Genomic DNA, 26801 nt, shown 5'->3' on the forward strand with positions numbered 1-26801 from the left:
AGGGTCGCACTCTGCACCTGCTCTCCCTGCGGCCCCAGCCTGAGCTCCTTGAGCCAGGCCTGCCCTGCTTGCTGCTGTTCTCAGGGTGGAGGGTCCTGCACCATGGCCGTCTGGACCTGCCTAGCCCCAGCTTCTGTGTGGTCAGGGGCTGGTCAGCCACCAGCACTGCCCCTTGTGCCACGGCCCTGCTCTCCCAGGACCACTGCTCTGCTGTGGCGTGGCCAACGCCTGCCCTGGCCCTGCCTTTCCTGCCCCTCTGTCAGATCCTCGCTGTTCTCCAGCTGGCCCTTTGCTCGGCACAAGACCTGAGTTGCGGCTGGTTTAGTTTAAGCATGATTTTACTTTCAGACCCTTTCCACCCTTGCCAACTTCCGAAAAGCACATGTGATAGCCAGATAGCTTGTGTGCAGAAGGGCAGGTAGGAAAAAAGAGTTACTGAAAACCACACTGAGAAGGAGAATATAGAACTGTGCCAGGAGCCCAGACAGGATATTGTAACTGGATGCTGGGGTCTGTTTGAGCCTCCCGACAGCATTAGGCGTAAAGGGAAATAGGATAGATTAGCGTATGGAGAGAAAGCTATCTCCTGCGGCTTCACAAGCAGGATTGTCCCCCAGGCTGGGTTCTGATGAGAGCATACTCAGGAGCTTGGTCTGCTGGCCAACCTGGGGGCTTCAGAGAGAGCTGCCCGCGTGGCAGAGCTGGGGAGCTGGTGCTTTGGTGTGTGGTTTCCCCTTGGGCCTCTCGGGGCCAGCCCTCTGCTGGCAGAAAATGTGTGGTGCCGCCGGTGTCCTCAGGCCCGGTCCAAGGATCACAGGGGTCGTGAACACGTCACACCAGGCCATTTGTGGGCTTGGTGCCAGGGCTGTCGAGGGGGAGAGGGTGGCTTCCACGTCATCAGTGCTGTCTGTCCCTGAAGACGCCAGCTGGGGCTGCAGGGGCCAGGCCTGATCACAGTCTGTCTGTGGCCATGTTAGGGTCTGTGGGGATCCTGCCGTGACTCACGTGTCCCCTGATCCCAGAGGCGCCTGCTGTGACAGTGACGTGTCAATTATGTGGACGTACGTCGTCACCTCTGCACTGTCACCCACGGTGGCCTCAGGTGCCTGGGGGCCATGGGACCCAGCCTGTCCACTCTGGGAGGCTGCAGGGAGCAGTGAGCCTCGGTGGCAGGAGGGCAGGCTGGCTGTGTGCTCGAGGAGCCGTCCAGCGAGGAAGTGAGGGCGTTTGTGGCCGTGGGGGGAAGTGCTCGTGTGTGGTGTGCAGAGGTCTTTTCTCCTGTGGCAGCAGGTGGCCTGGGAGCCACCGTGGGCATGGACGGTGGGGAGAGGGGCTCAGGGGACAGAGAGGAACACCAGCTTGGGACGAGCCGGAGATGTCAAGAGGGTCTGCTGCTGAGGTCTGGAGGGTGGAGTGGTGGGGCCTAGCTTGTGGTTTGTGACACGCTTGTCTGGGCCGGCACGGCCTTCCGTGTGGAGCTGTGCGGTTCTGTCCTGCCTGAGGCGGCCAGCATGTGGATGTGTCACCGCGCAGGGCTGCTGACCTGGACGACTTTGATGCCATACTGGCATTTTTTATTAATTTTTTTTAATGTTTATCTATTTTTGAGAGAGACGGAGACAGAATGGGAATTGTTTAGGGGCAGAGAGAGAGGGAGACGGAATCCAAAGCAGGCTCCAGGCTCCGAGCTGTCAGCACAGAGCCCAACGCGGGGCTCGAACTCAGGAGCTGCGAGATCATGACCTGAGCCGAAGTCAGACGCTCAACCGACTGAGCCACCCAGACGCCCCCATACTGGCATTTTAATCAGGCCAGTGACATTTAATTGAAAAGGCCACCTTTGCCTGTCTGTGTCTTCCTTGAAGACGAGTTAGCTGGTCTGACAATGACCGATGTGGCTCCAGGCTCCAGGTCCCCTGTGGTCTGCTCTGGAGACCAGTGGCTTCTCACCAAGCGATATCCAGCAGCACCCTCATGGGCCCACCTGGGCCATCCCCTTCTGGGTCCCCAGGGAGGGGCGTTCTCTGGCCTCCCCCCTCCCCCAACTTTGGATGGAGAAACCCCACGTTAGGCACCTGCTGTGGCTGCACCCGGCGGCCAGCTGCGATCTGCCCCTGCAAACCTTAGTTTGCTCATCTGTAAAATGGCCGTGTCACATAGCCCCGGGTGGAGAACTGCTGAGGGACGTGCACCACCTTTCCCGCCTGGGGGCCCGGCAGGTGCGGGGGAGCTTCCTGCCGCCGATGCCCCTCCTCCTGTCTCCCCCAGGATGTCCAGCTTCGTGGAGCCGCCTGACATCGTCAAGAAGCTGTCCTGGGTGGAGACCTGCTGGCCGGACGACGCGCTGCTGGCCAAGCCCAAGGTGACCAAGTACTGCCTGATCTGCGTGAAGGACAGCTACACCGACTTCCACATCGACTCGGGGGGCGCCTCCGCCTGGTACCACGTGCTCAAGGTGGGCACACCCGCCTCCACGAGCAAGGCCGCCTGTGGTCCCCACGGCCCCCATGGGGCCAGCACCTGGCGGGGCATGGGCATGTGTTTCTCCGGTCCTCGGGAGGTGGGGGTGGGGGAGCCTCGGGGCCAGAGTGGCCCAGATGTGTTGCCTTTTTCTGGGGAAGGGTGAGGCTCATGAAGCCCACTGGAGGGGGCCTGGCGCTCTGCATTCCGGACCCCTAAGGAGGGGAGTGCGGTGCTGGGAGGGCTTCCTGGAAGAGGGGGTGAGGGAACGTGTGTGGGGGCCCACACAAGAGTGGGGAGGGCTGGGGGCCTCTGCCAGGGGACAAGGGAGATGTGAAGACAGAGAAGGAGACCCCAAGTCTTGGGCTCAGGCACCGGCCCTGGGTCTCCCTGCACCTGCCTGAGCCTGACTCGTGGGGCGGCGGGGCTCATGGTCCTGGCCCTGTGGAGCGCTGAGTGTGGGGCGGGCCGGAGCCTGGCCATGGGGGCCATCCTTCCATCTGCAGCCCAGACGCAGGAGGCTCTCAGGAGTGGAGCAAGTCATGACACAGCGGGGCTGCCTCTGCCACACGTGACATTCCCAGTGTTGCACAAGCGTGGCGTGTGGGGTGCCCGGGCTCTGGTGCCCATAACCTTTCCACAAACAGACTCCTGAACTGCAAGGCCCGTGTGGCCCCAACATCTCAGGGAAGGGACGGTGTCCCTGGGTGTCCACGGTCCCTGGGCAGTGGCCGGCTCTGCCCCCCAGCGGTGTCCCCTGCCTGTGGTGCCCCCGCCCCCCAGCGTCCTGGGCGGTGGCAGGCTCTGCCAGTGGCCTCTTGTTGGCAGGGGGAGAAGATCTTCTATCTCATCAAGCCGGCTTCGGCCAACATCTCCCTATACGAGCGCTGGCAGTCGGCCGCGAACCACAGCGAGATGTTCTTTGCAGACCAGGTGGACAGGTGTTATAAATGCACCCTCAAGCAGGGCCAGACGCTCTTCATCCCCTCAGGTGAGCATCCGCGGGGCTGTCCGCCTTGTCCTGGGGCCCTGGGAGCCGGCCCTGAGCCCCACGTTTTTGCTCATCTGGACAGTTCAGCCCTGAGGAGGAGGAAGGGCCTTACAGGCCTCATGCTGCTTCACCCTGAGACTTTCCTCCTTCTCCAGAAGGCCTCTTGCACGTAGCATGATGTCAACACCTAAGCAGCCGCTGCTCACATTTCCTAATTGCAGACATTTTTTCCCCCATTTTCAATCAGGATTGAATAAGGCCTCATACTCCTATTCGTTTAGGTGTTCGGAGTCCTTCCTGAGAGACCCCTTCCTCCCCTGGGTTCCCCCCTTCCTCCCGGCCACGGTGACATCCCCATGTGGCCCAGGTTCCCCTCTGAGGACGATCCGGGGACCGGCCCAGCTCTCCCAGGGCTATGGCAGCTTGGCTTGGGCCCCCCACACCCACCCCCACGCCCATGTGTGGAGGTCGGGGTGCTGGGCAGCCCGGGGCTGGGTGGGAAGCTCCTGGGCCTGGGCCTGGGCCTGGGCCAGGCAGGAAGTGCACTGAGCAGCCCAGCCAGCTTGGACGGGGGCACCAGGACAGGCTGGAAGGAGCCTCGAGTACCACGAAGGGCTGGCCACCTCCCTGTCTCCCCAGGCTGGATTTACGCCACGCTCACGCCTGTGGACTGCCTGGCCTTCGCGGGACATTTCCTCCACAGCCTGAGCGTGGAGATGCAGATGAGGTAGGGCCACGCCGGCCTGGGTTCCACCGGGCAGGTCCCCTGCTGCCAGGCCGGTGTGGTGGCGTCTCCCCTGGGTTCTGGGCGTGCCGTTAGCCTCTTCCTTGGGAGGTGGGCTGTGATCTCGCAGGGGCCCCTGAGCGGCCCGGTCCCTGCGTAGCCCCAGTGGCCCTGGCCCATGGAGCTCGTTCCCATGTGGCCCCCTACTCCTCTCTGCTGCGCTGGGCCCGTTGTGGAGGCTGGGGCAGCATAGCCGTGCTGTGTGGCCTTGTCACAGCTGTGACTCGTGACTCGGGCGTGGGCTCACGCTTCGTGCTGCCCCCTCAGAGCTCAGTGCTCTGGACAGTTCTTTGCTATGGTTTCCAGAGCATATGAAGTGGAAAGGAGATTGAAACTTGGCAGCCTGACTCAGTTTCCCAACTTTGAAACTGCCTGCTGGTACATGGGAAAGCATTTGCTGGAGGCGTTTAAAGGTACAGATGTCCAGGTTGGCGTCTCTGCCTGTGGGTGGAGCACAGCCTTCGAGGGGCCTGAGCCCTGCTCTGCAGTGTGGGGCTGGGGGGTGCTGGGCAGGGTGGTTCATGTTTTGGAAAGAACGCTGGTGTGTGTCCCCGGGCCTGGTGTGCGCAGCCTTCTTGGCTCCTGGTGGGGCTCAGTTGGGATGTCAAGAGGCTTGAGGGTCTGCCTGGCTCCCAGCTGCCAGCTGAGGACCACTGCAACGTCCCTGCCGTCCTAGGGGTGGGTGTGCCTGTTGGGGTCCCCGCGGAGGCTTGTGGAAAGGGGTGGGCCCCTTGGGTCCCTGCTATCCGTGGACACCCAGCTGCCTTGCACCCCAGGCCTTCAGGGTCAGTGCCTGGCTCCTACAGCCAGCTGAGACCCCTTCCTCAGGGCAGGGGCTCTGGCTCCTGCTAGAGATGGGAAAGCTAAAAACTGACCTTAGTCCTGGCTGGCCAGGTTTCAATGAAATTCATCCATTGGGCCCTAAATGCAGAGCACTTCACCCTGGCAGGGGCGTGTCTAGGAGGGAGTCCAGTCCTGCCCCCGGGGGCTCATGGTAGGGAGGTGAGACGGGGGCAGTGTAGGCAGAGCCCCTCCCCCCCCCCGCTGGAGACGGCCTGATGGGGTGACCACTGACCGTGGACCCGCTCGTCTGTCATGTGGTGGCTGGGAGATCAGGCCGCTCGGCCTCTGCAGCGAGCTACCCGGCCGGAGAGGGGGCACTCTGTCCCCTTCCTGGGGGCTCGCACAGCCCCCCAGGGCGTCTCTGAGACCGTGCTTGCCCTGGCCCACCACCGCAGGGACACCCCGTACCGCAGCTATGCAGGGGCAGCGTGAGGTGTGGGTGCGCCTGTGGCCCCTCACTGAGGTGGGCGGGGAGCCACGTGGAGGGGGAACACCTGGACCCTGCGGGTGGACGGTGGGGGTGGGGGGAGCGCCAGTCCTGCCCTCGCGGGGCACCTGGATTGGGTCCCCGAGGTTCCGAGAGCAACCGTTGGCAGTTGGGCAGGTGGCAGTGGGCAGAGGTCTGGCCGGACTCCGCCCCTGCCCCGCCCACCGCGTGAAGTAGCCCGCAGGCGGTGGGCGGGGAGGGGCGGGGCGGGCACACGCCCACCAGATCAAATCCCTCTGCCTCCCCGCCCAGGTTCTCACAAATCTGGGAAGCAGCTGCCCCCTCATCTAGTCCAAGGAGCTAAAATTCTCAATGGTGCTTTTAGATCATGGACGAAAAAGCAGGTAGGGAGATGTGCCCCATATGAGCGGGCAGAGGGGTGGGTCCGGGCGGGGAGCCTTTCCTCTAGTGGGAGCCAGCCTGTGAAGAGCTCACCTGTAGCGGGGTAGGGGGAGCAGTGCCCGGCCCAAGGCGCAGCGGGGGGGCCCAGGGGCCTGGAGAGTCTGCAGGGGGTAAGGTGGGTGGTGGAGATACCACGGAGTGCCCCTGAGGGGGCAGGGCGGGGTGGTGGAGCTGGGATCAGCCTCTTGGCCCTGGGCCCATCTAGGCATCAGCTCATCAGCTCAGAAGTGGCCTTTGCTCTGTGATGTGGGCATCCCTTTAACTGTGTCCCCACGTTGTGCCCTCCACAGCAACAGACCTTTTACCCTACAAGGTGCCCCCAGCAGCACTGCCCTGTCCCGCACCCCCTGCCCCCGCCGTGTCCCCCAGCAGCACTGTCTGGTGATCCCCCAGGGCTGTCCTGTATCCACATCTCTGGCTTCAAGGCCTGGAACAGTATCTGGTGTCCATCCCACCTCTCCTCAGCCACATGGCCAGGTGTAGCAGCCTTGTGCCCAGGAAGAAGGGACCGCCCACGTCCACGCTCCAGCCAGTGGTGGCCTCGGGCATGTCGTCCTTTCTGGGACTTTGTTTCTCCACCTGTGGAGTGGGGTCATGACAGAGCCTTCCCCCTGCCTGTCTGATGGGGCCTGGGTCGGAGGGCCCCTGTGGGTGGGAAGGGGTGGGGTGGCGTGGCCTAGACGGTAGACAGCAGCACCCAGCCCGGGCCTGTGTGTGCTGTCCTTCAGGCTTTGGCGGAGCATGAGGACGAACTCCCAGAGCACTTCAAACCTTCCCAGCTCATCAAAGACCTCGCCAAAGAGATCCGGCTCAGCGAGGTAGGGCGGACCCCCGGAGGCCGCCGACCCTGGCAGGGGGACCCTCTGCCTGCCTTCCCTGGCCCTCCCCAGAGCTGCCCGCCAGGGACAGTGGTGTCTGAGATGGCTCCTCCCCCAGCCCTCTGGGGCAGGGTCACCGGCACAGTGCAAACTCCTAGGCACCTGTGGCTGCCTGTGACCTCCTGGCAGGAGCCCTGGGAAAACGGGATGGGGCTCCTCTGCAGCTTTCCCAAGGGGCGGGGAGGAGACTGGAGGAAGGACAATTCCAGCCTCTGGAGACCCTGCTTGCGTGAGCCCGGACTGCCCCCAGCTTCTCTGTGCTGCAGGGTGGGACAGCAGTTCCCACCAAGGAGGCGGAGGGGTCAGGTAGCTGACGGTGTAGACGAACGGCATCCTGTCATGTGGGTACTGTAGATGGATGTGTCACATGATGGTGTAGACAGATGTGACGCTGTCCTATGGATACTGTAGGACAGACACGAACATGTCTGGTCGATGGTGTAGCCAGGTGTATCCTACGGACCCTGTACGACAGACGTGAGTGTGACCCTTAGGTGGTGTAGACGGGTGTATCCTATGGACACTGTAGGACAGACGTGAGGGTGTCCCATAGGTGGTGTGGGTAGTGTATTCTACAGATGCTGTAGGACAGACGTGAGTGTGACCCTTAGGTGGTGTAGACGGGTGTATCCTATGGACACTGTAGGACAGACGTGAGGGTGTCCCATAGGTGGTGTGGGTAGTGTATTCTACAGACGCTGTAGGACAGACGTGAGTGTGAGGTGGTGTAGATGGGTGTATCCTACGGATGCCATAGGACAGATGCAAGCATGTAGACGGATGCTCTTTTCTGCTGGGTTGTCTCCCACGGCCTGGGCTGAGGCCCTCCTGGCAGGAGGTGGTTGACCACCTCTTCTTGTCCTTGCCCCAGAATGCCTCCAAGGCCACCCGACCTGAAGTGACCCCGGCCATCTCCTCAGATGAGGTCTGTTTTGGGGACCGGGAGAAGGAGGAGCCCCCATCCCCTATTGAGGCCAGCCCTCCTCGGTCCTTCCTGGAGAAAGTGTCCAAGAAAAAGACTCCCAAAACCGTGAAGATGCCCAAACCGTCCAAAGTCCCCAAACCCCCCAAGCCTCCGAAGCCCCCAAAGCCCCCCAAGCCCCTAAAGCTCAAGGATGGGGGCAAGAAGAAAGGGAAGAAGTGCAGGGGGGCAGCCTCTCCCACCATCCCCAACCTGGACCTGCTGGAGGCCCACACCAAGGAGGCGCTTACCAAGATCGAGCCACCCAAGAAAGGCAAGGTGGGTGGTCTCACCCTCCTGTCAGAGGGTCCATAGACACCTCAGAGGCTGGCCCGCGGCCCAGAACCAGGGCTGCCGTGTCCTTGTACTAGGGGCCGGGGGCAGGGGGGCTGTGCCCAACGAGCTTGGCGCAGTGGGGACAGAGCCTCCCAGCGAAGGCAGTGGTGTCTGTGCTGGGACGGGGGTCCCACACGGGGTCACGCGGGGGGACGAGCTGGCTGAGTCTTCTCTGGGACCTGAAGGTGGGCCAGGCACCCACGAGAGCAGTGGGGGGGGGGGGGGGGGTAGAAGGGGGACTGGCGATGTGAGCAGTTACTTGAGGGGCCTGAGCCCCCATAATCAGTGAGAGAGGCAGGCCTGGCCCTGACCAGTGTAACCAGAGGGCCTTAGGCGTGGGCTTCAGGGACCATGAGACACTGAGACCCGGCCCCATTGAGTGATCTCCTGCTGGTGGGAGGCTGATACCCCTTCTCGGGGAATCACTGACAACCAGGGCCAGTGTCACAGGGCTCCAGTGGGGCACATTGGTTTTCCTTTCCTTGAGGCAGAGAGGGTGGATGAATGAACAAATGAACAGGTGGATGGATGGCAGGAAGAGGGAGGGAGGGCGTGAGGGGGGGAGGGTACATGAATGGGTGGATAGGTGGGTGGATAGATGGGGTGGTGGGTGGGTGGGCGGATGGATGGATGGATGGATGGTTACGATGGTGGGTGGGTGGGTGGATGGGTGGGTGTTTGGGGTGGATGGATGGATGGAGGGGATGGGATGGTGGGTGAATGGGGTGGATGAATGGATGATGAGTGGATAGATGGGGTGAGTGGATGGGTAGCTGAGCTGCTGCACGTGAGCCAGCAGGAGGCAGGGGCTCTGTGCCGTGTGGCTCTCACTTTGCCCTGTAGCCTCAGAGATCCTTGACCCTCTCCTGTGTCCACTGCTGGGTCATGACTGCTATCTTCTAGGCCACAAAGAGTGTCCTGAGTGTGCCCAACAAGGAGGTGATCAGTTCACAGAATGATGTGGAGAGGCTGGAAGTCCGAGAACAAACTAAGAGCAAGTCAGAAGCCAAGTGGAAGTACAAGGTGAGGAGTGTGTGCGTGTGTGCGCACGTTTGCACACACGTGAGCCTAGGCGCTACAGAGAATGGGGTTCCTGGATGATGTGGTCCGAGGGAGGAGGCCGGCCAGTCCCAACACCTCCGCCCACTGGCTGCCTGCATGCAGCCCAGTGACAGCCCTGGGTTTTCTTTTCAGAACAGCAAACCCGATTCCCTGCTGAAGATGGAGGAGGAGCAGAAGCTGGAGAAGTCTCCTCTCTCAGGAAACAAGGACACCAAGTTCTCGTTTTCTTTCAACAAGAGACTGCTGGGGTACGTGCACACTCAGCCTGCAGGGGCAGGCGCACACGCTTGCACACAGCACACACGCACAGAAACGCACCCCACATCACACGGGCTCGTACATGCTACACGCACACCCCACATGCACACACACGACCTCCTGGAGGGGTCCCCAGGTGAGCCCCCCCCCCCCTTCCAGAGCTGGCTGACATCACCAGACAGAACCTTTCCCCACCTCCCAACCTGATAGCTCTGGTGGGTGGAGAGGGGCCAGCTGGTGTGTGCTTGCAGAGGGGAGAGCGTGACTGGGTGGCCTCCAGCCCAGTTGCTGCCCTGGGCTGGCACAGAACACGTAGGGTGGGTCAGGGTCCTGGCCTCGGGGCTCAGAGGCCTGTGTGAACCCATCGTTCTCAAATGTGCCCCAAATTATGGCTGTGATGGAGGCTGTGGAGGATAGAAGTGCAGGGCTTGTGGGGCCCGAGAAATCGGGAGGGCTTCCTGGCGGAGGTGGCCCTGAGCTGAGAGGCAGGAAGGGTGTGTGTGGGAGTGGGCATGTCGGTGTTCCAGACGGCGGAAGGGGTCTGTGTCTGCTGAGCAGCTTGGCAGCCGAGAAGCCCCTTCCCTTGTCAGCCAGGGTCCCACGCGCAGTTGCTCGCTGAGTCTGAGGTTGGGGTGGGCGCCCCCGGCTGGGAAGCAGTACATCCCAGTGGGAATGGGGCCAGTTTTCTGCCGTGGGCTTCAGTTTCCTTGTTGCAGGTGGTGGGGAAGCAGGGCGGGGCGACGTCCAGCGCCGTGCAGAGAGCCTGGCCCGACATCCCATTAGTCCCAAGACCTCTAGACAGTGTGCCGAGACTGCTCAGTGAGCAGGGGCCTGGGTCTGGTCTGGGTGGTCTTGGGGCCCAGAGGCCTGTGGGGAAGGGCCTGTGGCCTGGACCTCGTGGCCCTGAGCACATGCTTGATTGTCTGAAGCTCGGTTGCTGGGCACTGAAGCTTTGGAAATGGAGAAGGCAGCGGTGGATGGGACTCTGTGCGTGCACACGTGTGCGTGGACACCATATCACAGCTGTGTGTGCATGCCGGTGTGCACATCCAGCAGGGCTCCCTGCCGCCTGGTGTGTGTGCTTCAGATGCCGGCGGTTGGAGCTGCCCTGTGGGGAGCAGCGGGAGGCCCAGCCCTGGCTTGCTGTCCCCGTTGCTGGACGCGTCGGAGCCCCACCTCACCCGAGTCGAATGATAGCTTTTAGAACATTGTGTCTGCGCCGCAGTCGGAATTAATATTTCCAACGCAGCGCCACGGGGACCCCAGGCCGTGGATGCTGGCCGCCTCTGAAATCGAGCTGGGATCAGAGCCTCGGGGGGGGGGGGCGGGGGGAGCACACCCTCCGACAGCTGGAGGACGGGCCGGCCGCCGTCCCGTGGTACTGACCGGCCCGCGTGTGCGCCGCAGCTCCAAGGCCCTGAAGCCGCAGCCTGGCCCCGGCGTGTTTGGGGCCGTGCCGAGCTTCAAGGAGGACAAGCCGCAGCCCGTGCGGGACGAGTACGAGTATGTGTCCGACGATGGGGAGCTCAAGATTGACGAGTTCCCCATCAGGAGGAGGCGGAGCGCCCCCAAGAGAGACTTGTCCTGTGAGTGAGGGCGCAGGGGCTGGGGGGCGGCCGTGCTCCCGCGGCCTCTGCCAGACGCATCTCTGCTGTGCTTTCAGTCTTACTGGACGGGAAGGAGCCGCCGCCCACGCCCGTTACGAAGCCAAAGCTGGACTCGGCACTCTACAAGGTGTGTCTGCCCCGGGTCCCCGGGAGGCCAGGCCGCACGCCCATCCCTGTCTCTGGCCGTCCTGCTTCGCGGGGGACGTGGCTCATCTTCATGCTCCCCGGGCGTTTCCATGAGGGTTGGCCTGGGTTCTGGAGTGGGGCCACGTGCCATAGGACCCACAGGGAGGGACGAACGCAGGGGTGGGACTCAAGGAAGGTCTTCGGGTCTCTGTGGGTGGCTGTGCCACCATGAAGATGATGAATGGTGGGGGGAGCGGGGCCAGGCCTGCCGGGGGTCCTACACCATGGTTGGGGGTGGTTAAGTTAGGCTGCATCCAGCCCGGGACACGGTGGCTGTTCGCAAGGAGGCCAGGGGTCCCCAGAGCTACCTGCCAGTGGCTGTTAACTGGGGCTCTGCCTGTGGGCCTGTGCTCCCACCGGCTCCCTGCCCACCCACACGGGCTCTCCTCCCATCTGTTGTCAGTACCGGCGCTCCTGTGGAAGGCTCCGTGAACCAGGGTTTCCTGGGGAAATAGGGCAGCCTTCTGGGACAGGCCCCTGGGGCCCAACAGAAAGCTCTGGGGTCTAGCCGTTTTGTGTGTGTCTGGCCAGCAGGCCCCGCAGTGCTTGTTCTAAGGGCCGGCTCTTGAAAGACTGTGAGAAACCTGTTTGTGGCCAGAGGGAGACAATAGCTGTCCCTCAAGCCCTGTCTGATCCGTGGCTCTATCCCCGCGGCAGAGTGACGAGTCCTCTGATGAGGGCTCGCTGCACATCGACACGGACACCAAGCCTGCCCGCAACGCCAAAGTGAAGAAAGACAGCGGGGGCTCAGCCGCGGGCATCCTGGACCTGCTGCAGGCCAGTGAGGAGGTTGGAGCGCTCGAGTACAACCCCAACAGGTAGGCCTGCAGGGCACACGTGGGCTCTCTGGGCCTACGTCCCAGAGGTAGGCTGGCCAGGGAGGTGAGTGGGCGCTGGCCTGCTGTTCTCGAAGGTCTGTGGAGCCCCTGAGTAAGGGCACGGAGCTCCCCCCGACCCTGCCACAGTCTTGGACACCTGCACTCAGAGGAGGCTGAGCGGCTGCCCTCCTTGGGGGAATGCGGAGAACCAGGGCTGGGCTGGGCTCCTGGCTGGGAGGTCTAGCAGTCTCTATCTAGATGCTTCCCAAATGCTGTGAAAGTAATGTAGGAAATTTTCCATGGCCTGTGCCCAGCCTCCGGGTCAAGGGCACCTGGTGTCTCTGGGACCCAGGGCTTCAGAGACCTCACCCTGCAGGGAGAGAGAAGGTCGTTTCAGAGCCTGGGGACAGGAGAGACATGCCCTGGGAGGGGCCACACCTGCCAGGCCCCCAGATGACCGCACCCATCCGGGGGCACGTGCAGACCCACGCAAATTGCCGTTGACCACTGTGTGCAAACAGACATGCACTTGCCTGGCAGGGTTGGGAGCCCACTTGCGGCTGGGCCCCTGGATGCCGAGATTCCTCCTGCCCAGGCCTGCTAGGCCCCAGACCTGCGATCTGAGAGACACGGATTAACCCCTCTGGGCTCGTTTCTCTGGTGATGGTCCCAGCTGAATTCTCTGCCCATCCAACTAATTTTGTTTTTAAGCATTGTGGTCATTTTTTGCTCACGTGGAATTGCCACAAGTACCACAGACAGATAACCGAGGTGTCAGGGCCTCCCACCTGGGAGTTTGTCCCCTGCCCATCCCCACGACAGCAGCACGTTCCGGCGGCCCAGGAGACACTGAGGCAGCACAAGTGGTGGAGGCCAGAGCAGAATCCCTGTCCTGCCCGATGACAGAGCTTGGTGGGGGCCCGGGACGGTGGGCTGTGCTGGGCGGTGACATCCAGGCAGGAAGGGCTGGGCCTCAGGAAGGCAGGGCGCACGTGGCCTGCCCAGAACTCGGTCCCCTAGCTCTGCCCCCGAGACCGTGTTCCCGAAATCTCAGTCCCAACGCTGCATGAGCCGTGGGGAGGCCGCAGGGCCCCCAGGAAGCGCATTAGGCTGCGATCGGAGAGGATTCTGGCTAAGTCACTTGGCTGTGTTTTCTTTCACGAATCACGGTGTTTTGTGCAATACTGTGTTCACAGGCAGCTGTAGGTGCTTTCTCTCGGCGTGTGGCTGGCAGTGTCTGCTGCCCTTTGGGGTATGCGTTTCCTGCTTGGCATTAAGTGGTTTCTGTACACGCGCAGATATGAGTCCCTCACGACAGAAATGCCCTGTGGCCTTTGCTATGGCGGGACCCTGGCCTGAGGCTTTGCCAGGAGAAATCTGGCTGTGACCCCCTTTCCAGGAGGGCACTGGCCCCACGCGGCCTTGGGGTGCCCTTCTTCCGGAAAGAACCCTGGCTGGCTGATGCTCGGACTCTGGAGGGAGGGCTGCCGGTCCGAGGTGCACCGCTAACTGCCCTGCACACACACACGTGTGCCCCCACACACGTGTGCCCTCACACCCACCCGCACATGCACACGTGCCTGCCAGGCCCACCCGGACCGCCTGCTGCAGGCAGTCCCTCTCCCCAGTCTCCCATTTGGAGAGCGGGTCAGTTTTTGATGGTCCATTTGCTCTGTTTTAAGTATTTGCTGCTGGGAAAAAACAGCTGAAAAAAAATGGAGGGAAATATGTTAATTTCTTGTGGATGGTTTGCTTAGCGTTTACCGCTGGGGATTGGGGGGAGGGTTCTGGTATGATAATTGGAGGATTAAGAGATGAGTTTCCATGTGCACTGGCTAGACTTTGCTCCTTGGTGCGCCCGCCCTGCGTGGACTGACCGCTGGCCCGGGCAGCATGCAGCCCTGGGCTCCACAGGCCTCCCTCCTGGGTGCAGCAGAGCTGGGCTGGGACCACGCCAGTTCCCCAGGGGAAGCTCCCGGTGGGTGTCCTGCCCCCCTGCCCTCCTGTCCCTGTGGGAAGCCTGGTGTCTGCCCAGCCTTGAGGCTGCGTGAGGGGGCCCAGAGCTTTGGGACGGGGCCGGACAGGGCCACATCCATGCCCCAGAGAGCCTGGTGCAGAGGGTGACGGGCCAGCCATTGGCTCCTGCTGTCTCCCATGCAGGTCGGGGGTCTGTGCTGCTCAGAGACCACCGGTCACCGTGGCACAGCCGTGGTATACTGTGTGCTCCTGGCTAGGCCTGGACAAGCCTTTGCCTGTGCAGTGTGGACGGGGCAGAGGGTCCAGGAGCTCCCGATTCTGACCATCCGACTTGATTTTCCTATCGTTTTGGCTTTGGAACTGCAGTCCTGTTTGGTTGCAGCAGAAGCCAGGACATTGTGGTCCAGGGTATCTGGGGCAGAGCCCGAGAAGCGGTATTTGTGGGGATGCTGCTTGGAGAGCCCTCCCCGGCCCCCTCCTCCCTGCTCCGGATAGAGTCCCTGGCCTAGAGCCCAGCAGTGACCCAGCAGGACTACGTGTGTCCAAGCTTGTCTCACTGGGCCCCTGGGACCTGCAGGGACGCTCTGTGTCTGTTCTCCCTGGGGGCCGGCTGTATCTCCCCCAGCCTGCCGGCCCTCCGTTTGAGAAGTTCTCACTTCTGAGCCGGGACTTGTGGCTCCTTCTCGTTACAATGGTCTTACTACTAAATGTGTTTCCAACACTTCTGGAAGATGGGGTGGGGGTGGGGGGCAGCATGAGAGAGGACGAGGCAGAGCCCCCAGCAGGGCCTGTGTGGACTGACACCCTGGGTGCTGCTTTGGGGTCACAGTAGCCTCGAGTGGGTCCATCCCCCAGGGCACATGGGGCAGGCAGGAGAAGCATGGATGTCAGACACCAGGGCTGGACCCTGCAGCCGCTGCCCAGGCCTTCTGGGTCTGCGATGGGGAGGAGGGCTAAGCGCCTGTGGCTTCCCCACCCTATTCGGGACTCCTGGTCCTGTCTCCCAGGGAGGGTCAGCTCAGGAGTGCCTGACACAGTGGTTTGGCTGGGGGCCCACAGGTCAGGGTGGGCTGTCCTGTCCCACGGGGGTGAGGCCAAGGGCCAGAAACGGCCCCTGAAGGGAGATGCCTGCTGGGCCAGGCCCACTGGGAGTTTCCTGGGCTGGGTGTTGGGTGCCTTGCAGGGAGATGTGGAGGGTTGACCAGGGTGAGCTGTCTGTCCTGGTGCAGATAGGCTAGGGGGCGGAGCGGGGCGGGGGGGGGGGGGGGCGGCGCTGGCTGCAAGGAGGCATGGGCTGGGGCAGAGGCAGGAAAGCAGGCCTGGCGGGGGGGTGGGACATGGAGCTGAGGTCCCTGAGAAGGCCCAGACAGACCCCATGCGGGGGTCTGCGGGGACGGGGAGGAGAGCACAGCACCTGGAGGAGCCCAGGCCTTGGCGGTGAGAGCTGTCCCCATCCAGCCTCGTCCAGGCCTCTGTTCTGTTGGGGGGGGGAGGGGGGAGGGGGGCTGCCACCCACCCCTCCCAGAGCCCAGGCCAGCGGAGGACGCAGCGTCAGTCAGCAACACAGCCTCACTGGGTATCTGGAGGGAGGGGAGTCAGTTCAGCTGGGAGGAGGTGATGGCGGAGTGGGTGGGGCAGGCAAAGAGAATGTGGCAAGGGGGCTCGGCACTGCCCAGAGCCGGAGGGTGACAGGTGCCCGGATCAGGTCAGCAGAAGGTGGTGTTGGGAAAGGCTGCCTGAGGGGGCGGCTGTGCGGGGCCGAGCTCAGGCCGGGCTGAGGTGTGGCCAGCAGGTAAAGAGCAGGTGGGAGAGAGCAGGCGCTATCAGAGGCCGGTACAGGCCCGTCCATCTGCCACCCTTCTCTCTCTGCCCCCTTCTGCTCCCTCTCTTCTCCTGTGTCCCCTCACCATGCTCTCTCTGACCCTGCAGCGTGTGGGGGCAAAGGGCTGGAGTAGGGGGTGGTTGGCTCTTTCAGAGAGGGAGTCATCAGCTACTGCTGTGCTCCACCCTGTGCCCTGTGCCACTGGGGGGTGGGGGCTACGTGGGCTGTGGACCATGGCCTATGGACTCCTTGCTGTGGGCTGAGTGCTGTGGGACGTGGGCCACGGGTCATAAGCCGTGGGCTCAGTGCTGTGGGCCGCGGCCTGTGGGCTGAGCGCCGCCTTTCTCTCTGTGTCTCCAGCCAGCCCCCGGCCTCCCCCAGCACGCAGGAAGCAATTCAGGGAATGCTGTCCATGGCCAACCTGCAGGCCTCCGACTCCTGCCTGCAGACCACGTGGGGCGCCGGCCAGGCCAAGGGCAGCTCGCTGGTGGCTCACGGTGCCCGGAAGAACGGGGGTGGTGGCAAGGGCGCCGGCAAGCGACTGCTGAAGAGGGCAGCGAAGAACAGCGTGGACCTGGATGATTACGAGGAGGAGCAGGACCATCTGGATGCCTGCTTCAAGGACTCAGACTATGGTGAGGCCCTGGGGGTGCGGGCGGGTGCCAGCAGTGCCCCCGGGCTTCTGCTCATGCCGGGAGCTGGGCCGTCTTCAGGAGACAGGAGAGTCGGTCTCAGAAGCATATGGTCGCCACCCAGAAAGAGCCCCTCCCTGGCCCGTAGCCCACAGAGTCTCTCCGTCTGTGTGCGTCACGTCCTGGGCACAGACCTTGCTTCTCGCGTGCTCTGCCGTGGCTGCCTCACGTGTTGGCCCCTTCCAGCCACTCTCGGCCGCCTGCTGGCTTCTGCCTCTCAGCCACCACGGACGCTGCTGCTGGGAACGTTAGTGCAGGGGTGCCGTGTGGCCACGTTTGCTGTGCCTCTGGCGTGGACCTGGGACGGGGCGTTGCTGGGTTGGAGGTCCACGGCTGTTCTGCCCTCTGAGGACTAACCCCGCTACCCCCTCTGCGGCCACACTGTGGCATGCTCACAGACATGTTGAGACCACGGCCGTCCCGTCTGTCTCTGTGTGGGTCACCACACTGAGGCCCAGAGTGGCCCACATCCAAGGTGGGCAGTGAGCAGGGGGCCTTAGGGCATGACCCTCCCCCCCAGCCCTCCAGGCCCTGCTCTCGAGGCTCCGGGCGGCTCTGGGGAGCTGCTGTTGGCCGCAGGGGAGGGCTCAGGAGTGAGGACCTGCCTCCACACCTTGGCCTGCCCCCCTGGGGATGTCTGGGGCCCAGGGGTGTGCTACCCTAGTGATGCGGGGTCTGCCTTCGGCACGGTCCCCATGGCCCAAGGGCCTCAACTCCCCCCTCCTGCCCCTGGAGAACCCTCCCGAGGGGAGGTTGGCCCTGCCCTGTCGGGTGGACACCTGCGGGCCTGGATGTGGGGCCTGCCCTATTCTGACAGACTGACAGCAGTGAGCGCTGTGGTGGGGGCACCCGGGAATCCCCCCAGAGCTGCTGTGCGGGACTTCCTCATCAAAGACTCGCTGGGGCAGGCCTGGGAGCTCTTGTCTGGCCAGTCCCTGCCCTTGCTGTGCCTCAGGGGGCCTGGGCTGGATGGCTCCCAGGGGACTTGTGCCCTCGCACGCGCGCGCGCGCGTGTGTGTGGCAGCCATGACAGGAGGGACAGTGCTCTGCAGCTTGAAGTCCCCCGCTCTCAGCAGGGGCTCAGCCTCCCCCCCCCCTCCACCTCCTAGTTTACCCCTCCCTGGAGTCTGATGAGGACAGTCCGGTCTTCAAGTCCCGGTCCAAGAAGAGGAAGGGCTCGGACGACGCCCCCTACAGCCCCACAGGTAGTACAGGAGCCGGGGTTGGGGGACTGCCTGCGGGGGGCCGGCCCCTCACCTCCATTGTCTGGATGAGCAGCCCTAGGGGGGGTGTCTCTGCACCTGGCCTGGGGTGGGGGTCTGAGTCCACCTTCCGTGTGGCCCGTGCCTGCTGTCACCTGTCTTGCTGGCGTGGGGCCCCTCCCTGAGTTGTAAGGTGTTGGACACAGACTGACGCAGGGGTGCACAGGCATAGGTGGCCACTCGAAGCAGGCTGACGTTCTCTCCTGCAGCGAGGGTCGGCCCATCGGTGCCAAGGCAGGACAGGCCTGTGCGTGAGGGCACCAGAGTGGCCTCCATCGAGACTGGGCTGGCAGCTGCCGCAGCCAAGCTGTCCCAGCAGGTGAGACGGGCCCTGCCTGGGCTCAGCTCCCCAGATGCCTCTGCTCCTCGCCCCAGCCCCCTGCCCAGGTCTCTGCTCCCCCCTAGCCCTGTGCCCAGGCCTCTGCTCCCCCCCCAGCCCCTTACCCAAGCCTCTGCTCCCCCGCCCCAGCCCCCTGCCCAGGCCTCTGCTCCCCCCCAGCGCCCTGCCAAGGCCTCTGCTCCCCCCTAGCCCCGTGCCCAGGCCTCTGCTCCCCCCCCAGCCCCCTGCCAAGGCCTCTGCTCCCCCCAAGCCCCCTGCCCAGGCCTCTGCTCCCCCCAAGCCCCCTGCCCAGGCCTCTGCTCCCCCCAAGCCCCCTGCCCAGGCCTCTGCTCCCCCGCCCCAGCCCTGTGCCCAGATCTCTGCTGCAACCCCAGCCCTGTGCCCAGGCCTCTGCTCCCCACTGCTGCCCCCTGCCCAGGCCTCTGCTCCCCCCACAGCCCCCTGCCCAGGCCTCTGCTCCCCCACCCCTGCCCCCTTCCCAGGCCTCTGTCCACCCCCAGCCCCCTGCCCGGGCCTCTGCTCCTCCCCCCAGCCCCCTGCCCAGACTGCCCAGTCTGGGAGCTGTCTCAGGCTCGGGGACATTTGAGTCTTGCTGATCCCTGTTCACAAGTTTCTGGGAGTGAAGGGGGTTGGGGAGGGGGGTACTGATGGCGCATTCCCCCCCCCCCTCGGCCGGGAGTCAGGCTATGGGTGGAGGAATGGGGCAGGGGGCACGTCCACTGCAGCTGAGTGGTGGTGCCACCTTCCACGTGTCCCCATGTCCAGGGCAGCTCACCCGCACGGGGGCAACGGTGGTCCCTGCACGGGTCCCGGTGCTGCTCGGGTTCACGGTGGGGGGGGGCGTGGGGCTAGGTGTGGACCCAGCCAGGTCTCCTGGGGGCCAGCTGACCCAACGCCAGGGGAGTGGCCTCACACAGGAGGGACCAGCCCCTGTGTCTGAGGCCCGGCCGCATGCTTTGTCCAAAGGAGGAGCAAAAGAGCAGGAAGAAGAAGAGCACCAAAAGGAAGCTGGCCCCCAACACCCCCTCGCCCTCCGCCTCCGCCTCCGCCTCCGCCAGCACCACGCCGGCCTCCGCCACCCCGGCCTCCGCCACCCCGGCCTCCGCCAGCACGGCCAGCAGCCAGGCCTCGCAGGAGGGCAGCTCGCCCGAGCCCCCGCCTGAATCACACAGCAGCAGCCTGGCGGACCACGAGTACACTGCGGCCGGAGCCTTTGCAGGGGCCCAGGCCAGCCGCGCCTCCCAGCCCATGGCCCCCGGGGTCTTCCTCGCGCAGAGGCGGCCCTCCGCGTCATCCCCCAACAATACTGCCGCCAAAGGTACCGCGCCCGCGTGCCCTCAGACTGCACGCTAGAGGACCACGGGTCCCCTCTGTCCCCAGGTGGCCGCTTCTACAGCCACGTGCTCGGCCAGGGCCCCTCACAGTGCGAAAGCTGCTCCTGCTCGCCTTGGCTTTGGGGCCCAGCTTAGAGCTGGGTGTCGTCGGCAGTGTGCCGAGGGGCCCAGGGTGATCCAGGCTCCCTGGGTGGTTCGGGGGCAGGACGGCTGGCTGCGTCCCCAGGTCCCCACTCTCACCCCCAGACCCCCGATCTGCCTGCGCCCTGGCCCCCAGGCCCAGCTGGCTGTGGACAGGAGTGTGGCTCCCGCCGCCAGGAGGAGAGCTAGGCCTCACTCCCTTGTGGTGCCGTCCCCCCACCCTCATCCCACAGCCTCGCAGCAGGGCACTTTGGTGACCACTGGTGGGTCCGCGGGGTCTGGAGCCCCGGGGCTCAGGCCCGCAGGCCTGTCTTACAGAGAAGATGGGGGCTCCAGGAGGGGAGGTCCCTCTCGAGCTCTCACACCCGCCACTTTTGTGTCTCTGGCTGCAGGAAAACGTACAAAAAAGGGCATGGCCACCGCCAAGCAGAGGCTTGGGAAAATTTTGAAAATTCATCGGAATGGAAAACTACTCCTTTAAAGTTTGGAAAGCCAGGATCCTTCCGCTCCGCTCAGGACCCCCGGAGCCCCGCTAGAACATCCGCCCCCAGGAGGGTGGCCGCGCTGCCTCACCCCAGGGAGGGCCTGGCCCCCTCCCGGCCACCACTCCCCCCCCCACACGAGCATCTGTTGCTTCAGCAGGCGGAGCTCACCAACGTGGACAGATGTCCTTTCTCAAGTTGCTTAGAGTGACCAGTTCCCGAAACTCGGCCCTGCCCACGTGAGGACCATTCCAGTTTCAGGACAGCCTCCAGGCACCCCTGAGTGTGGGTGTGATTGCAGGGCCTCCGCAGCTCTGCTGGGAGCATGAGTCCTTCGAGGAAGGAGGAGTGAGCCAACGCTCACCAGGCCCAGAGTCTGAGCTGGCCACAGGCTGGTAGCCTCCAGAGGCTTAAAAAAGGCAAAGAACACTAGAGAGGAAGAGGAGGAGAAAATGGGGTCTTGTGTGCCCCCCTACTCTTCCTGAGTGATTCTCAGTCCAGAGAGCATTCGGCCCGGCCAGGAGAGGGGCCTCTATGCTCCGTGGCCGGCAGGTGGCGGGCCGGATGGTGGATGTCGTGCCCCGACCTGCCGGGGCGTTTGTCGGGATGCCGGGGCCGGCGGCAGGGTCTGTGTTAGTGGGTGGGGGCGCTATCGTGGGGTCCCCCTGGAAGGGTCGGGCCCAGCCACGACCTAGGGCCTGGGAGCCCAGGCTAAGCCATGTGGGCGGGCCCCGTCCAGCCCCACCGGCTACACTCGGAGAAGCACTTGTCAGCCGAGGCACCTGCCTGGCGGGGCTGACGGCGGCTGGGCGGCCCAGGGACGCAGGGCCCGCACTTCTGTCTTGTCACCTGTCGGTGTTTGGTGTCGAGGCCACGGGCGGACCCCGGACCGCACGTCCTCCGCCCAGTGACACGGAGGGGCTGGATTTGTTTCTCAGGCAATCCTGTATTTTAATTTTAGATGTATCTCCCGAAGCATATTTTTCATAGAATGTAGCGTGTAAATAGCTTTTTAAATAACTTCTTTTTTATAAGAGTAAAAGTATCTTTAGGAATTTCTTTCTAGAGAGTCCTTCATTAACATTTATACGAGTTTTTTGCCGAGTCTGATGAGCAGTTGGGTTTCCAATGCTTCTCCTCTCCTTCTTTCTTTCTACTGTTATCGTCGGTATTCTTTCTTTCTCTTAGGAACTAAGGTATTGCCTGAAAAACAAGTGATGTCTGTGCAGCCTTATATCTGTCTTTACAGAAGCAAACCGCACGCACGAGACCTGTTCCAGACGCGATCAGAGAGGGGTCTTCAACTCGAATACCAGCTCTTTCTTTCCTTCTTGTTGGCGAAGGGGGTGGGGACGCCGCTATTTTACTAGCACCTTGTGAAGTGTTTCTGTGTTTTGTGATGCTGTAATTTATTAATGTTTGTAGCTTTTTATATTTGTACATTTCTTATGAGCTTTGTTTATACGCCCGTCCCAGGGCGCTGTGTCCATGCGCAGAAGTGGCCCGCGCTGCGGGGGGCGGGAGGGGGGGGGGGCGCGGCCCCGCCCCCAGGCTGGCGGGCAAGGTCGCCGCCGGGCCCCGGCGGAGCCGCCCTGGCGTCTGCGAGGTTTCCTTTCCCGTCCTTGTCGAACATTTATATAATCTAACCCGGCCATCAAGCTGTTCTCTTTCTCTCTCTCTCTTTTATTTTTTAAAGTTTATTATTATTATTTGGCAACATGTACATTTCTAACAAAGTTTACCGTGGCTATTAAAGTGTTTTATTTCCCGATTCATATTACTCTTGTATCGAGTCCATGAGGTCTAAGGCAGCTTAGATCAAAGTTTTAAAAGAGTAAAAATATTTCAGGTTTTGTACAGAACCATGTCTGTGTCATTCCTGCTCATCCGCGGGAGGGGTGGCGGGAGGGGAGCGCGGGGGAGCGCGGGGCTGGGGCGAGGGTGGGCAGGCAGGCCAGGCGGGGCGGCCAGCCTTCTCCTCGGAAAGCCTTTGGATTGCCCGCGGAAAGCCAGAGTGCCCCAAGCCAGCCTGCAGGAGCGGCTGCCACGGCCCCGAGCACCGCCCCCCCCCCTCCCCCGGAGCCTCTAGAACCACGGACGGTTCACAGATGAACGGTTTAGCTGAGTCAGTGAGCCCAGGGCCCGCACCCTGGGGTGTCAGCATGTGGGATCTCAGAGTTATTCACAACGGGTCCTGCCTGGACCCCCTCCACATGCACAGCGCAGGGCAGCTGAGGAGGGAGGGCATGGGCAGCTGCAGAAAAACCAGCCGCTGCTCTGGGAGAGGTGCCTGCGCCCACCCCCACCCCCGCACCTGCTGAGTATCCCTGGGCCCGTCATGAGGCATGGTGGAGGGGACGGTGGGTGGTCCTTGTGCACCCACTTCCCAGATGGCCATGGCCCAGGGCATCGGCTTCCCAGGTAGCTGAGCAGCTGCCTGTGGATGTGCCCACCAGGCCACTGTGACCGCACAGCTGAACACGCATCGGTGGGCGGCAGTGTGTTCAGGTGACGTGTTGGTGCCATTTGCCACGGGGCATAGAAATGCAATGCGCAGTATCCTCGTCCCCCTCTCTGAGCTTTGGTTTCCTCCACCCTGTTGGGTGCCCAGCGTGCACATCCTCTGTCCCGCTCAGCGGCTGAGTGCCTCTGGGGCCTCGGCTGAGCTAAGGGAGGCTGGGGGTGGGGGCTCCGGGTCCCCACCCTGCCTGGAAGGTACTGCCACCAAATGATGCCCCGGGTCAGGCCAGGGCTGCCCCTCCGCCGGGCCCGTGCATGTGACGTTCTCCCAGAGCTGCCTCAAAGCCCAGTCCCCTCCATCAGATCCCACGAGAGATAGTGGCCTTGGCACACCCCCCGGCCAGGCCGACCCCTTGCTTGCGCTGTCCCATCCCTGCCCAGATCCAGCCCAATTCTTCCCGGTGGCTCCCCCGGGGGTACCCTCAGCCACAAGGTACCTGTGCCCAACCCTGTCCTTCAGGCCTCACTCTGGAGCCCCACCAAACCCAGATTGGTGGGTCCTGAGCTCACATCCTGGAGGCTGGGCCGTCTGGGCACTCCTCAGGTCCCCCCACCTTTGTGGGGCTCTCGGGACTGGGCCTTCAGAGGTCGTCTGGGGGCTGGGGCCCGGGCGTGCCCTGTGCCCTCACTGTGGCCCTGACAGCCTGTGTGAGGCATCCCCACGAGGTCCCTGCCCGGCCATGTCTGTGCGCGGGCTCGGGACGTGCGTCTCTGGGTAGGCCAGGCGGGCCCGTGCCGGGGCCTCCCCAGGTCGTCTCCCCTTCTCTGTGGGAGGCCAACAGCCCCACGCTGGTAAGCTGGGAGGGCGGGGGCCCAGTGAGCCCCCAGTACAGCCTGCAGATAGCCCGTGGGCCCCCTGGGGGCCAGCGGCTGGGCTCCTGGGTTCCCCCCACCCCAGGAGGGCCTCCCTGGAGATAGCTGCTTGACTGCAGAACGCTTTGCTAGGGCAACGGGCGAGCTGCACGTCAGGCCTCTGCGACGCTGAGCCGTTTGTTACTGCTGTCTGACAGGCACAGGCGGCGCACCGAACACTAAGTTACACACGCTGCTCCCTAACTAGTTTTCCCAAAGTTCAGCTGGATCCCATGGTCACAAACTGAACACCTGCTGTGTGCTGGTTGCTGTGCTGAGAACCTTCCGGAGCCGTCATGAAGGCCGACCGGAAGCCCATTTTACTGAGGAGGTCACCGCGTTTGGAGGAGGGACCCGCTCTCCTGCCTCGGGGAGAGCCCCAGCCTTGCCAGCTCCGGGATCACAGCGTGACCAGCTCCCTCACACGGGTTGGCCATGCAGAGACAAACCCCAGTGTCCGTGCACACCGCAGGCAGAAGGGGTGTCTGAGAGGTTCCCTGGAGCACCTGCAGGAGATGAAAACGTCTTTAGCAACATGAGCAAAGGCCCCGGGGCAGGAGGCATCCCTCTGGAATATCGTCCTCCTGCCCCTCAAGGCTCCCCTCCCCTGAGGGTCCCCCTGCGCCCTGGCCCTGTGCCCAGCAGGCACATGTTTCTGTCGTCTCCACGCGGGCGGGAGCCCAGTGCCTCGGGCAGCTGGTCTGTTTTGCGTGGCCGCCTCTCCGGGTGCCTGGAACCTGGGGACCAAGCCAGTCCCAAAATGGTCAGGAAATACCTTGGGGAAATACCAAGAGTGACCACCAGGGGGCAGGGGAGGGCCGAGAACCGGCCGGCGGCCGCGGGCGATGGAGGCGGGAGCTCCTTCCCAGCCCTGGGATGGCGGCCTAGGGGACGCAAGGCCTAGGGGACGCAGCAACCACCGCCAGAGAGGTGAGTGATCAGCGCCCGAAGTGCCAGGAAGGGGAGAACAATAATCCCATCAGCGTCGTCGGCACCAGCCACCTATGGGTAGGTTCACACTCACCACCGTCCTCTGTTGAAGGTCTGGGGACTGTCTTTATCTTATCAATGGGGAAACTGAGGCACGCAGTCTCACAGCTTGTGGAGCTGCGGCTCAAGTCCTGGCAGAACAATTCCTGGGTCCCAAAGGGAGGAACTGTGCCATGGCAGAGAGCAGGGGCTGTTGTGCAAAGGCCCTGATGTGGGGTCAGGGTGAGGTGCATCTGAGGACAGCTAGGAGCAGGGGCTCGAATGCAGGGGAGGCAGCAGGGAGGCGTGCTGTGGCACCCAGAGCTGTGTGAAGGGCCTGGCTCTCCCCTTCACCACGAGGGTCTCTTCAGTTCCGCAGGCTGCATGAGACCTTCGACACTGCCTCCCCCTCTGAGCCCTGCCTACCCTGCCTCTCTCCGCACAGCCCCAAGCAAAGAGCCCCCTTTGCAGATAGGGACCCTGAGGCAGGTCTTCTGCAGGAAACATGGCTGCAGGAGGTCTCTGCCCCCCCCTTGTTCGCAGTACTGAGTCTCTGGATGGGGTGTAGGAAGGAGAGTCAAGAGGCCTCTCCATTCAGGGTTTGAAAAACGATGTTACCGACATAAGAATCCAGGCTGGTTCCCGGCCCCGTGGAAGCAAGGCTCCTTAACAGTAACTCCCAGTGATAACCGTGGCGTAAGATTTGTATCAAAGACTATGCTGCCAGTGTGGCTGCATTTCCTGAGTTCCTCCTGTGTGCCAGGCAGGGTGCTTCGAGCTTTCCCACAGCCAATTGCCTACCACTGCGCCTTGGCCTCAGCCTGTGGGGGAGAGGAGGCTTGGACCCTGGGGCCGAGAGGCCTCTTTGAGGAGATGGCCTGAAGGAAGTGTTGGGGTTGAGGGTACGGCCTGTGCAGAGGCCCTGGGGTAGGGGTGGCTTCCTGAGGAACGGTGGGGCGTAGTGTGGGTGGGGAACAAGGGGTGGGGAGCTCGCCGGGGCCAGGGTTCCAGCAAGGTCTCGTGTCCTCCGGGCCTTGGCCTAGGACGCCTGTCTTGGTGAGGGGCTGTAGCACAGGCCTGAGCAGCCCTTGGCGGGCTCCCCTTGTCTGCCTGCCTGGCTGTGGGACCTCAGGGAGGGCCTCGGCTCCATCCTCGCACAGAGCGGCCGCCGGCCTGCCTATCCCAGGGCCTGTTGGCTGTGTGATCTTGGGCAGTCGTGTCCTCTCTCTGGGCCTCTTCTTCCGCCTGCCGACAGCAAGCAGCCGCTGCTGAGTGGGAGTGTGCCCCCTGCTCTTCTCTGCGCCCTCTCTGCCCACGTGGGGGTCCGGCCACGGCAGGACACAGACGGCCTCAGGCGGCCGAGAGGCCTGCTGCTGGGCGCGCCCGCTTGGCCTGTGTCCACTGGTGTGGATGCTCAGTTAGACTCACTTCCAGTTTGCAGTCTCCTATTTTGGAGTGGGTCGCTACTTTTCACATCCCCAGAGCTTGGTGGACAGAGGGACCTGGGTGGGGCGGCCGGGCTGTCGGGCAGCCTGACAAATGATCTCCCTCCTCAGCCGCTGGCCTGCCTTTCCCAGACCGCGTCCCGCCGGCCGCCTCATCCAAACATCCCTGGGGATGCCACCTCGGCAGAAAAATGATGCTGTTCCATTAACATCTGACACGGATTTGCAGGCCCCAAACAGACGAGCGAGCATGTAAACACCCGGCCTGGCTGGGCCCTCGCCCGGCTCAGAGCGGGATCCTCGTAATTAATTGTCCGCCTGCTCGCCTGCTGGCCCGCCGGCCTCCCCCCAGCTCCAGCCAGTGTGATTTCAAGATTGCATTCCCTCCTGGCCCCCCCACCCCCCCACCCCCGCAAACTGCATTTCCCAAACAGCGGATGTGCTTGCTTTTAGGAAGGAGGAGAGGGAGGGTCCTGGTTCTGCGAGCCTCGACTTCCTCCCTGTCACATGGACGCTCCTCCAGGGTGCCCCACGGCCACGGCTGCTCAGCTGCCCCTGGCCCCTCGCTCTTTTGTCCTTTGGATCCTGTGGGTCCTTCTCGCCTGACTTCTCCCCGGACCCCGGGCCTGGGTTGGTTCTGGCTCTATCGGATCACAGCACCAGCTGGATCCCTCAGCTGCCCCCAGGAGCCCCCACAGTGGCCCCTTGTAGCCCTCCCCAGGACCCCCCACATGAGCCCCCTCAACACCCCCTAGCACCCCAACACTGGCTCTCCCTGTCTTTGTCCCTCTGATTTCCTTCTTCCTGATCTCCACATTCAGCCCAGACACTCTCCTGTGTTTGCTGTCCGGCTCAGTCCCTTTCTGTGGCTCCCTACTAACTGCCTGCGGGG

General features: G+C 63.2%; 1 protein-coding gene across 3 annotated transcripts in view; it reads left to right on the plus strand.

Annotated features, from left to right (window-relative positions):
* PHF2 (PHD finger protein 2) overlaps positions 1 to 21985 on the plus strand; it is a 75938-nt gene extending 53953 nt beyond the window's left edge. For all 3 annotated transcript variants that reach the window (XM_086684774.1, XM_086684775.1, XM_086684777.1), the window contains exons 6-22: positions 2269 to 2455; positions 3289 to 3451; positions 4091 to 4178; positions 4542 to 4648; positions 5818 to 5909; positions 6696 to 6785; positions 7717 to 8085; positions 9046 to 9165; positions 9337 to 9452; positions 10870 to 11048; positions 11126 to 11196; positions 11913 to 12073; positions 16233 to 16507; positions 17674 to 17769; positions 18036 to 18145; positions 19133 to 19484; positions 20034 to 21985. In XM_086684774.1, coding sequence (XP_086540900.1) covers positions 2269 to 2455; positions 3289 to 3451; positions 4091 to 4178; positions 4542 to 4648; positions 5818 to 5909; positions 6696 to 6785; positions 7717 to 8085; positions 9046 to 9165; positions 9337 to 9452; positions 10870 to 11048; positions 11126 to 11196; positions 11913 to 12073; positions 16233 to 16507; positions 17674 to 17769; positions 18036 to 18145; positions 19133 to 19484; positions 20034 to 20122 — 2665 coding nt within the window. In that variant the 3' untranslated portion in view covers positions 20123 to 21985. The remainder of the gene's footprint in view (positions 1 to 2268; positions 2456 to 3288; positions 3452 to 4090; positions 4179 to 4541; positions 4649 to 5817; positions 5910 to 6695; positions 6786 to 7716; positions 8086 to 9045; positions 9166 to 9336; positions 9453 to 10869; positions 11049 to 11125; positions 11197 to 11912; positions 12074 to 16232; positions 16508 to 17673; positions 17770 to 18035; positions 18146 to 19132; positions 19485 to 20033) is intronic.
* The last annotated feature ends 4816 nt before the right edge of the window (positions 21986 to 26801 follow it).

The sequence above is a fragment of the Puma concolor genome, chromosome D4, assembly GCF_028749965.1.
Source record: "Puma concolor isolate L17-30 chromosome D4, mPumCon1.1.hap2, whole genome shotgun sequence".
Classification (NCBI taxonomy): domain Eukaryota; kingdom Metazoa; phylum Chordata; class Mammalia; order Carnivora; family Felidae; genus Puma; species Puma concolor.